The following is a 12,369-nucleotide window of genomic DNA, read 5'->3' on the forward strand; positions in this document are numbered from 1 at the left end:
GTGAGTATTTCAAAGGGAAGAAATGACAAAAAAAAATGACGGAGTCTATTTTGCTCAAGCGAATGCAAGAAGAAGCAATGGTGTAGGGGATGGCAGGAGCGCGTGCTTTGACGGAGCATCGGGAGAGTCGCGAGAACGCAACTTAACTTAACAATGTCACCCTAAATCATACAGTAGCTCTTAATTCTTAATCTTCACCGTTTGACCTTGCGCCCGGCCCTATGGGCTTGTAATCAATCACTGTTTGGCACATGATGTCTTTCTCTTATTCTTATATAATCTCCATATGGTGACTTTTTTTTAAAAAAAAAATAGAGCTTGGAACCTAGACACAAATACAAAATAGTAAAATACCAGTGGCTTACCACGAACGGTATATTCTTTTCCGAACCTAACACCAGGGAACAGCCACCTACAGTACCCTCAATTTCGCAAAAAATTAACAGCGACATATGCTATCAGTCAGAAAGTAAAAGGCCAAAAAAAAGTATTCACTTCTTGTAAATTGAAGTGAATACCTATTTTGGGGCCTACGCAGACTGCTGGAGCCTGGACACATCCCTTTCAGAATCAGTAGTATCACTAGAATACTCGCTAGTCCTGCCAAGGAGCCCAAATCGCTGACATCGTTCACAGGAAATCCAGGATCGGCCCGGGAACCCCACGAGATTCCGCCCGGCGCGTCCGGCCAAACGGGCTCGCAACAAACTCCAGGTCAGGTCAGATTCCTGTACGTTCTCAGACCAAGAACATTAAGTCAGTGGCGTGTTGTCCTCCCACTCTTGCACGCACATCGCCGCCGCATGGATCATACGCTGGGTCGCTCGTCTGTTCCGGCAACTCGTCATCTGTCATGAGTCGTCACGATAAGCAAATTGCCGAGGAAAAAAAAAGCAAGCGATTTCTTATTGGAGACGCGAATAGAACCGCCGTTTCTGTCGTACCTCGTCGTCAGAAAGTCGTCTGGCGCCATGCGAGGCGGTCTGATCCCCTTCCCCAGCAGTAGCGGTATATGATGATGGCCTCGGCCTATCGTCTCGTTCCACTCCAGTTCACCACACAGGCAGCGGCGACGCGAGAGAACTGTTGAGCGATGGACACCCACGCCGTCACCGACACCCTTCTCCTGCCCCGCTCCGATGGCGCCGTCGCCGGCGCGGTGGACTTCCGTGGGCGCCTGGCGTCCCGCTCCGGCACCGGCCGTTGGTCGGCCGCGATGTTCGTGCTCGGTACAGCCTCCCTCGTAGCCGGACACTCGCACAGATCACTTATGCATGAATCCAAATAGCTATACCGATCAGGTGTTGACTAATCGAGAGGGATCTGTGTTGAATTCGATGAAGGTGTGGAGATAGCGGAGAGGTTCGCGTACCACGGGGTGTCGGCGAACCTGATCAGCTACCTGACGGGGCCGCTGGGGGAGTCGACGGCAGGAGCGGCGGCAGCCATCAACGCGTGGAGCGGGGTGGCGACCATGCTGCCGCTGCTGGTGGCGTGCGTGGCGGATGCCTGGCTCGGGAGGTACCGCACCATCTTGCTCGCCTCCCTCCTCTTCGTCGTGGTCAGTTCCGCTCCTCCTTCTCCACTCCCCTTTCGCTCCTCTGTCCCGCCCCCACTTTCTTTTTGACGTCTCCCACCGATTGGGGCGAGCAGCGCGCGCACTTCAGCATAAAAGTGCGTCCACCTCGGCTCGGTTTGTGGATTCCGCGCGTGTCTCATGCAAAATTGCATCTTTTCTTGTGGTGCTGAGTTATTCGCGAGTCGACGTTGTGATCGCTCTGCTCATTCTGCTCGTGAAACGATTACAACCAGCGACTTACTCTCGGCGGCTGTTGTTGTCACCTCAGAGCATGGGCATGCTGACCGTCTCCGCGCTTCCGCCGTTCCACCACGATGGCTGCGGCTACACCTCCAAATCGCTCGCATGCTCGCCGTCCCCCATGCAGGTGGCCGTCTTCTACGTCTCCCTGTACCTGGTGGCGCTCGCCGAGGCCGGGCACAAGCCCTGCGCGCAGGCGTTCGGCGCGGACCAGTTCGACCAGCACGACCCCAAGGAGTCCGTCTCCAGGAGCTCCTTCTTCAACTGGTGGTACTTCGGCATGTGCTCCGGCACTGCCGTGACCACCATGGTGTCAAGCTACATCCAGGACAACGTCGGCTGGGGCCTCGGCTTCGGCATCCCCTGCCTCGTCATGGTCTTCGCGCTCATCATGTTCTTGCTTGGAACCAGGAGTTACCGCTACTACACGTCGGCCGAATCGAGCCCCTTTGCTCGCCTCGCCAGAGCGTTCGTCGCGGTCATTAAAGGCTCGAAATCGAGCCAATGTGACAGGTGATGTGCCAATCTGATTGTTGCTCTTTGCCTTTTTCAGGAATTATTCTGATCTGTTTAGCCAAGCTTACGGTTAATTTTTTTTTTATCATTGGCAGTACTCTTGCGAGCGACGACGCCGGGCACCGGGAAGAAGCGAAAGGCTTGATGCGCCTGTTCCCCATCTGGGCGACGTGCATCATCTACGCCGTGATCTTCTCGCAATCGTCGACGTTCTTCACGAAGCAGGCCGCGACGCTGGACCGGAGGATCGGCTCGACGCTCCGCGTGCCGCCGGCGGCGCTGCAGACGTTCATCAGCGTCACCATCATGATCTTCATCCCGGTCTACGACCGCGCGTTCGTGCCCCTGGCGCGGCGGTTCACTTGCCTGTCCTCGGGGATCACCATGCTGCAGAGGATTGGCACGGGGCTCGTCCTCGCGTTGGTTGCCATGGTCGTGGCCGCGCTCATGGAGATGCGGCGGCTCGGCGTGGCGAGGGATGCCGGCCTCGTGGACCAGCCCAAGGTGCCGCTGCCGATGAGCCTGTGGTGGATGGTGCCGCAGTACGTGCTGTTCGGGCTGTCAGACGTGTTCGCCATGATCGGGCTGCAGGAGTTCTTCTACGACCAGGTCCCCGACGCGCTGCGCAGCCTGGGGCTCGCCTTCTTCCTCAGCATCTTCGGTGTGGGCCACTTCTTCAGCAGCTTCATCATCTCCGCCATCGACCGCGTGACCAAGAAGAGCGGGGCGAGCTGGTTCTCCAACAACCTCAACCGCGCACACCTCGACTACTTCTACTGGCTGCTCGCCGGCCTATGCGCCGTGGAGCTGGTCGCCTTCGTGATCGTTTCGCGCGTTTATGTGTATAAGAAGAGGGTGGCTCACGGCAATGGTGCTGTAATGTAGGTGTAGTACATGCCCGTTCTTGTGATATATAGGATTGAGGTGTATAGAATTTTAGTTTCCGCTTTTAGTCCTTCTCGATGAAAAAAGCACTAGTTGCTCGGGTCTCTTTTTTTATAAAAAAAATCGTATCGAGTTGATCTCAAAATAGTTGTACTTTTAAGATACACCGGATTCCGTTATATTTGTTTCGTGTCTAAATTTATCAGGTTTAAAATTAATTATGTTATATATTTTTAATCAACTATTTAGTTGGTTGTCACAACTGTGACAAATTACATTTTGTTAGCCTCTTTTCCACGTATCATACACTCCATTTTATGACTAAATAATTATTAGTAACACTTTTTATAGCAAAACATGCTCAGCTAAAACCTGGCAAACTTAGACGCAAACATACCCTCATTCAAAAGGTATGGACTATAAGCTGTAGTGCTAACTGTTGAGAACGAGCCCATGAGCTATTGGCGAGAGAGCCCATGATCTTTGCCAACCTTGAGAAAATTGTGGGCTTCTTCTCTAAACATCGGACTGGCAAGGACTGTTTTGGGCTTTGGCCTAGTAACGAGGTCAACTTTGAGTAAGGCCCGGAAGTACTACCCCGTTACTCCTCCATCCACTGTGGTACTAGTCTGGTAGGTCCTATGTTTGTTTGCCAACTGACAAACTTGGTAGTGAGAAGAACGAGCCTAGCTTGTTTCGCAAAACGCCGGGTGTGAGTTCGAGCTCGCCTGTGTTCTGACTTCGCTCGGGGTAGATGCTCACTTTACTATTTAGGATTTATTCTTAGATAGATTTATCTTTAGAATTTGATTTTAAGTGGGTATTGAATATACACGCATGCGTGTACTGCGTGTTTTCCGTGCACCCGAGACCTAAGGCATTTGATCTCTTCATGAGCGTGTGTATAGGACACACCTAGCATGATAGTGATTTGAGTGCGTCACGCATCCTTAATTGCATCCTTAAAAAGACAAATTCGGTAGTCGTTAAACAAAAGAAGAAAACAAGAGGTGCTAAAAAAAAGAAGAAATCGGCGTCCTTTTCCTTCGACGGCCCCTGGATTCGACGGTTGATGTGTTGTCTTTCACCTTCAGCCATCTCTCTCACGTGCGGCTGTTTGTCTTCCTCTCCGCCATTCTCCCTCCCTCCAACGTTCGCCCCTACAACGCCGGTCTGCGATGGTGTCCTTACCACCGAATTCACTCCTGCAGCCCCTGCCACACTAACCCAATGATCTGTGATGCCATGCCCCAACCTGCTCCATCGGCGATCCTCCGTCTCCCATGGCATGTGGCGTTCCCTCCGCCTCGTACGCTCCGCCTTTGTGTCCAACTTCTCCACTGGCATGCCTGCGTCCTAAGAATCTCCTCTAAACCCGGCAACCATGGAACATCTCCCCAACCAACCCCCAAAACCCCTCCTCCCTAACGACGGAAAGGCCGGAGATGAGCGTCGACTGAAATCTTTTACGATTTCAGTGGCCTGGAGTTTATGAGGCGCGAATAAAAACTCGGTAATCGGCAATTCTTTGTGTTGCAGAGTCTTGCAGACTTGTTGGTGTCATCGCCTTGCCGTTGGGTGTTAGGTGCAGGCAAAACTGGCTGTTGATGCAAACCGGCGGGATGCAGATGCTTCAGTCGTCCAAATCATATCCGTTGATCGGTGAAAGTGTGAAACCTGAAGCCGATTGGAACGCTTAGTCCCCTATGCTACGAGAGTTCTATGCAGATCAAAGATGAAATGCTTTTTGTCATGTGGTAATATAATCAGGAAATGCAGAGGCATCACTTTTGTCCTAGAATGTCGATGACACCTAAAGCCCTAGCCCGTAGGGGCGTACGCAAGGCATAGCTGACTAGCTGTGAGTGACATCGATCGGCTGGTATTGAACTAGCCTGTTGAATACTACCGATGAGCCATAAAAGAGGCTTGATTCTTCGCTCCACTTCGTAGCATTGAGCACTCATTCAGCAAGGCTGTTAACCAGCCACTTCCGCGACGAGTTGCAGTAGATAAAGATCATAAAAAGTTTGCGAATCGTTCTATATTGGTGTAGTACTACAGCTGGTGCATTGGCACACTTGCAGTTGTAGACATCTTGAAAAGAACTCATCAGGATCGGTCCAGGACAATAACGCATAAGGTGTACCTGTGAAAGCAACCGAGAGAGATGAATTTTGGTTCTGGCTTGTGCTGCACACCTCCTTATATAGAATGGTTATTACTATGTATACAAGATATTCTATCTATACAATGGATCATATATATGGAGAGGATATTCTATTAACAGTACCGTCTGGAACTCACTTTCCATCAGAGCTCGCAAGGTGTTCATATCGGACGATGCGTACTGAAGCCTAACGTTTCCAGTACAGCCGATTTCGTGATCTGCTTGCCAACGTTTCCTGTCCGTTGCTTTTCTGAAAGTCCTGGGAAGCAACCCGTTTAGCAATCAAGGGAAGAAAGATGCATGTGGTGCATCTCTATAAAAGCTAGGAAGATCTCCGAGCCGACCATCCAAGATCGAACGGCCAAGGTCGAGCGGCCATAACTGCACACTAGGGACCCGTGCGTGCCCATGCTCGTGCGTGCGGCCACGGGGGAGAGAGTCCCCGTGCTCGTGCCGTTCGTACGCGCGGCGCCGTGGGCTCACGCGCGCGCACGAGCGTGCCCGCGTTAGCGAGAAGGAAGGCGCGTGTGGCAACGTTTACGTGACAATTTAACACGCATGAGCGTTTAGAGAAAGAGCGATTTGGTAAAGAAAGGCGCGATTAGGCGTCTCTAATTCTCGATTCCGCGGCGCCTACATAAAGCCTTGAGCTGCGACGATGCCATGTCTCATTTGAGTGAGCTCCTATCCTCCGTGCTAATACAGCCAACCATGGTGGACACCGTCGCCGGCGCCGGCGACTTCCGCGGCCAGCCCGCCTCCCGTGCCGCCACAGGCGGCTGGAAATCGTCGGTTTTCGTCATGGGTACGTTCCGATTTCTTGTTTTGCATCGCTACGGTGCGTGATCGACTCGGCGCACGCGTATGTCATGTGCCGTCGTCATGACAACGAAGATTTGTTTGTGCTGTCGCTTGCATGCAGCGATGGAGATCGCGGAGCGGTTCGCATACAAGGGCGTGGCCGCGAACCTGATCACGTACCTGACGGGGCCGCTGGGTCAGCCGATGGCGCGCGCGGCCGCGTCCATCGACGCGTGGAAGGGCGTTTCCCAGATGCTGCCGCTGCCGCTCGCATGCGTCGTCGACGCCTGGCTCGGGCGGTACCGGGCCATCATCCTCGCCTCCCTCATTTTCGTCGTGGTCAGTCTCACAACCTTGCGCGCGCCTTCGACAGTTCGCTCAGAGAATCAAAGAGCTTGGGAGAGGCATGTTCTTGAACCGCTATCTGTTTTCGTTGCAGAGCATGGGCGCGCTGTCGCTGTCGTCGGCGTTACCGGTCTTCCGTGCGGGCCACGTGGCCATCTTCTATGTGGCGCTGTACCTGGTGGCCCTGGGCGAGGGCGTGCACAAGCCGTGCGCGCAGGCGTTCGCGGCGGACCAGTTCGACGAGAAGGACCCCAAGGAGAGCGCTGCGCGGAGCTCCTTCTTCAACTGGTGGTACTTTGGAATGTGCGCCGGCACCGCCGTCACAACCATGGTCTCAAGCTACGTGCAGGACAACGTCGGCTGGGGCCTCGGCTTCGGCATCCCCTGCATCGTCATCGCCGTATCGCTAGCCGTGTTTTTGCTTGGGAGCTGGTCCTACCGGTACTACACCACCAGGGAGGCTAGCCCCTTCTACCGCGTCGGGAGGGCGTTCTTGGCGTTGATCAAGAGCTGGAGACCAAATCATCGCACCAGGTATGTAGCCGAGATTAACGATAGCTCTGTTTCGATTGAATCTTGCCGCTATGCATCTTGTGTGACATGGCAGTTAGTGCAGTCCTGCGGGCAGCAAAGGGGACAGCAACGGCGCCGCAGTTGAGGAGGTTAAGAGCGTGCTCCGCCTTCTCCCGATATGGGCGTCGTGCATAATCTACGCGATCATCTTCTCCCAGACATCGACGTTCTTCACGAAGCAGGCCGCGACGCTGGACCGGCGGATCGGAGCCAGGTTCAAGGTGCCACCAGCGGCGCTGCAGACGTTCATCAGCGTCAGCATCGTCGCCTTCATCCCGGTGTACGACCGGCTCTTCGTGCCCCTCGCGCGGCGCTTCTCGGGGAGGCCGTCTGGCATCACCATGCTGCAGAGGGTGGGGGTCGGCCTGGCGCTCTCCCTCGTTGCCGTGGCGCTGTCCGCCCTCGTGGAGATGAAACGGCTCCACGTCGCGAGGGACGCCGGCCTGGTGAACACCCCTAAGGTGCAGCTCCCGATGAGCCTCTGGTGGATGGTTCCGCAGTACGTTCTCATCGGCGTCGCCGACGTGTTCACCATGATCGGGCTGCAGGAGTTCTTCTACGACCAGGTCCCCGACGCGGCGCGCAGCCTCGGGCTGGCCCTGTTCCTGAGCATCTTCGGGGTCGGGCACCTCCTCAGCAGCCTCCTCATCTCCGTCATTGACAAGGCGACGGCGAAGAGCGGGACGAGCTGGTTCTCGAACAACCTCAACCGCGCGCACCTCGACTACTTCTACTGGCTTCTCACCGGGCTCTGCGCGGTGGAGCTAGTGGCCTTCGTGTTCTTCTCGCGGGTCTATGTTTACAAGAGAAAGGGTGGCGATGGTGATGGTATCTGCGTGTAATTTGAGCTCCACTGATTACTTGAGGTGCTTTGTATGTAGGATTTTCATCTTGTCATAACCGTGGAAGTTTTTTTTAATAATAGAACTACAACTACTGGCATCTATACTTAAGATATCTAGGATGCATGTAACTATTACATGCCAACATCGAAAGATATCGACTTAAAAAAAAAAGTTGCGGAGAAAAAAGGATAGAGCCAACATCATCCGGCTTAGAACCACCATGTATTCCTAGACGCAAGCTTGATGCTACTTCCCCATCCACTTAGGGACAGGAAAGTCGGCCTCCATTATCTTCCTCTGCCAATTAATAGGATCTCAACGACGCCCAAAAAATTAAAATCCTTCTTCATCCTTGACGGCGAAGGGAATATGGCATACGCCAGTGTTGACCAACCATGTTAGCTAAAACAAAGTCTAGATCCAAATTACCTCATCCAAATTACATTAGGAAAGAAGAAAAGATCATGCCACTAAAGCACCTCACAAGTGTGAGCATCCACAACTGAATTCCGCTGGCCACAACCGAGCAGGACGAAAAACCATGGCCGCATGATGAACCCAGGTCGGATCAGAGTTGGCTCCCATCACTGCAATCACCATCGTCGGACAAACCGCTAAACCAGCTGCTATCACCGAACTGGCCAACTCATCATAATGAATGACGTCCTTGATTTGTTCAGGCTTCTAGCTCCACAACCTGATGAGGAAAGCAAAGGAGTCGTCGTTATGCTGCTCCCTATATGGCTGACGAGCTTAGTCTTCGCGGCTAACCTTTCACAAGTCCCCACTCTGCTCACCAAACATAGCAGCACGCTAGACCGGCGCCTCGACGCAGCCACAAGCCTCGTCGTGCCGCCCGCCGCTCTCCAGTGCTTTGTCAACGTCATCTTCAACGTCATGCTTCCGATGTACAACCTCATCTTTGTGCCCCTCGCGAGGCGCCTGACCAGGCACGACAAGGAATGCTCCAGCGTGTCGGGGCCAGCTTTGCCATGTTTTGCATTGCCATGGTCGTCGCGACCCTCGTGGAAGGCAGGCGGCTCCGTATCGCTAGGGACGAGGGCTTGATCGACCAGCCAGACGTGGTTGTGCCAATGAGCATGTGGTGGATGGTACCGCAATACGTTCTTATCGGCCTCGCGGGGGGTGCTGGGTAATGTCGAGCTAGAGGAGTTCTTGCGTCGGGCTCGCACTGTCCCTAATCATCTTTGGCGTGGGGCAATGCGCTAGCAGCATGCTCGTGTCCGTGATCGATTGGGCGGAGCTGGTTCTCCGACAACCTCAACCGAGTGCTTCTCGACTACTTGTACTGACTCCTGGCAGGGCTCGCAGCTATGGAGGTGGTCATGTTCTTGCATTTCACAAACTGATACGTCTACAGGAACAAAGGTAACATATGATCCTTGAAACTTTGTAATATGTGGCTCGTCGTACTCTATCAATGAAAATTCAGGTGGGGATGCATACGTCATTCTCGCAAAAGGGATTTGCAACCGGATTGGCTGCTATAATTTTGTTTCACATTGATGTATTGACTCCACAGTGCATTGGTGAATGAAGCTGTATAAACGTCTCAAAGTTGGGCATGAGACACATGGCGGATCTAAGATTAGACAACTTTGCAGTGGCAAATAAAAATTTCCTTAATTCCTTAATTCTAATTTATCATTTCCCAACACAAATTTAAATGAAACATGCAAATGTTGTTTGTTAAAATTAAAAAAAGAAAGTCAACGAACCTTTTGTGGTATCTGAGCGACACCATCTTGACAATGGATAGCTGGCAAGAGGAAAATGTTAAGGGGCACTAGCCCCTTTCTGTTAGAGATAAGCTTGTGTATCTATTTGAAACAGGCACGGTACGTGGCTATAGATAGAATCAAATCAATCTAGTCTAGAGATATAGAAAGTATCTAATGTACTCGGATTTGAACTCATGACTGAACCTGATATGCTGTAATGTTTAGCCGTAGTTTGCCAGCCTATATTGACACGCAACATGGCTTTTGTGGAGGTTGAGATGCTTCCATCAACTCTTTCACGGTGACAGAGCCTCTCCTCTACAGAATGCATCTATGGCGACAAGCGAAGGTGCATCTTCTTCCCTCTCCGGCCTGGTCATGCCATCGCAGCTTGGCCACCCGGTTACAGAGAAGCTCACAAAGAGTAACCACCCTATGTGGAAGGTGCGAGTCCTCCCATCTGTGCGTGGCGCTCAACTGGAGGGCCTCCTCGACGGAACATATGTGTGCCAAATGTTGGCATCGTTTTGACCAATATTTTGTTTGAGAAGAAAGAAGTACAGGTGTGGTTGCAAATTCCTATGATGTTAGCATAAATTGGTACACAAGACTTAGGCGTCACATATCACATCACCAGTGAACTTGACAACAAGTACACGAGCAAAGATTAAATCAAAACGACAAGTGGTGCAGGTATGAATACTAATCATATTGACCATACTATTGTTCACACCTATAATGGTAATCTTCATCTAAATAATGTTCTTCATGTATCTAAAGTTACAAAGAATCTTGTTTCTGTTCATTATCTTACCACTGATAATCGAGTCTTCTTAGAGTTTCACTCTAATTTTTTTAATCAAGTATCAGACAATGAAGAAAATTCTTCTTCAAAGCAAGTGTAAAGGTGGTCTCTACATCATTTCTTCGAACCCAACCGCAAACAAATCAAGGAAGTAAGTATTAGGTGTTGTCAAACCCTCATTGGCAAGATGGCATAGTCGTTTAGGACATCCTTTGTTTCCCATTGTTCAACATGTCATTAGTGAAAATAATCTCCCATATTCTAGTAAGATCAATAAAGAGTCTGTTTGTGATCACTATCGGCAGGCTAAGAGTCATCAGTTTTCCTATCTAAAATCTTCTAGTGTGTCGAGTGTTCCTTTAGAGCTTGTTTTCTCAGATGTATAGGGTCATGCTCCTGATTCGTTTGAAAGAAAGAAATACTATGTTAACTTCATTCATAACTACAACAAAATTATTTGGATTTATTTGCTTAAAAATAAATTTGAAGTATTCTAAAATTTTCGTGATTTCCATAACCTTGTAGAAAGATTTTCATGCAAACTGATTGGCATAACTCATGAGAACTTACTGCCATGCAAATTGATTAGGAAAGAGAATATGAAAAGTTATTTTTTCAAAAGATTACCATAACTCATCTTATTTATGTCTCCATTCTCATCAACGAAATGGCTTTGTTAACGTAAACATCGACACATAGTAGAAGAAGTGGGTCTCTCTTTTCTGCTCATGCATCTATACCTCTGAAATTCTAAGATGAAGCTTTTCTTGCCGCCACATATCACATTAATCCTACATCTAGCAAGGTCATCCAGTTTGTTACTCCCTTACAGCGGTTGTTCCATAAAAAAACATACTATTCTTGTCTCTGAATGTTTGGATGTGCTTGTTGACCTAATCTGTATACATTGCAAACTCCAATTTCAATCAAATAATATATCTTTCTTGAATATAGCAATATGCATAAAGGGTTAAAGTGTCCTGATGTTACGGCTGATTGCATCCATATTTCTAGAGGTGATGTTTTTGATGAAACGGTTTTTCCATTCTCTAGACTGCACTCCAATGCTGGTGCGCTTCTTCGTTCTGAGATTCTCCTTCTCCCTTAAGATTATTTGAGCCATTCTTTTCCAAAATCCAGAGGTGAGTCAATAGGTAGTCCTGTGGTTAATATTCATACTGATCTTAACACTAATCCTGAAGAAACTGCAGCAAAAATTGAGCAGATGCAGGTACACACCATTGATTTATCCGCCCAGCGTGCCAGCTGCTGACACGTCTGACGGATAGGCTGCAGGTGGATGTCCTTCGGAGACAGCGCCTGGCGCCATCGCCTCTGCTCTGGACAAGCGACTCCGTGCCTGCCCATGTGGTAGTTGAAAACGAATCGAATACAGGTGCATAATAGTTATTCCACATTTTTATTTTTATTTTTAATTGAAAATAAAAATAAATATAGAATTTTTGGATATGAAAACGAATACAGATAGTATGAAAATAAATATGACGCAAATATGAACCGAATATAAATACGAATCTAGATATCTATCAAATGATAAATACCCTTAAATTATGTATAAATTTGGATTGCAACCATACCAAAATTTGAGGCAATTGAGAGTATAACATGTGAGAATCCTACCAAAAAATATATAAGTGGGGTCTTGTTTTGTAGATTTAATTACAAAGATACTAATGGAATAGTTAGATCGTAAATCAAACTTATAGTATGAAAAATATAGTTATTTGAATCTTATTATCTCTAAGTTCCGAGTCTGAAAAACTGAAAACGGATATTATTCATTTTGAATCTGACTAGATATCTGTTTTTTTAATCTTTATCCGTATCCGGTCCTAAAAGTGTTTCCA

At 49.6% G+C, this 12,369-nt stretch overlaps 1 protein-coding gene across 1 annotated transcript; it reads left to right on the forward strand.

The window, feature by feature from the left end:
• Positions 1 to 655: 655 nt before the first annotated feature.
• Positions 656 to 7,966, forward strand: LOC133908243 (uncharacterized). The gene is made up of 8 exons (XM_062350246.1): positions 656 to 1,229; positions 1,344 to 1,561; positions 1,848 to 2,332; positions 2,431 to 3,217; positions 6,018 to 6,195; positions 6,313 to 6,530; positions 6,631 to 7,070; positions 7,153 to 7,966. Exons 1-8 carry the CDS (start codon positions 1,094 to 1,096, stop codon positions 7,949 to 7,951), a joined length of 3,261 nt encoding a protein of 1,086 aa, XP_062206230.1. The 5' UTR covers positions 656 to 1,093; the 3' UTR covers positions 7,952 to 7,966.
• Positions 7,967 to 12,369: the final 4,403 nt, after the last annotated feature.

Source organism: Phragmites australis, chromosome 2 (assembly GCF_958298935.1).
Source record: "Phragmites australis chromosome 2, lpPhrAust1.1, whole genome shotgun sequence".
Classification (NCBI taxonomy): domain Eukaryota; kingdom Viridiplantae; phylum Streptophyta; class Magnoliopsida; order Poales; family Poaceae; genus Phragmites; species Phragmites australis.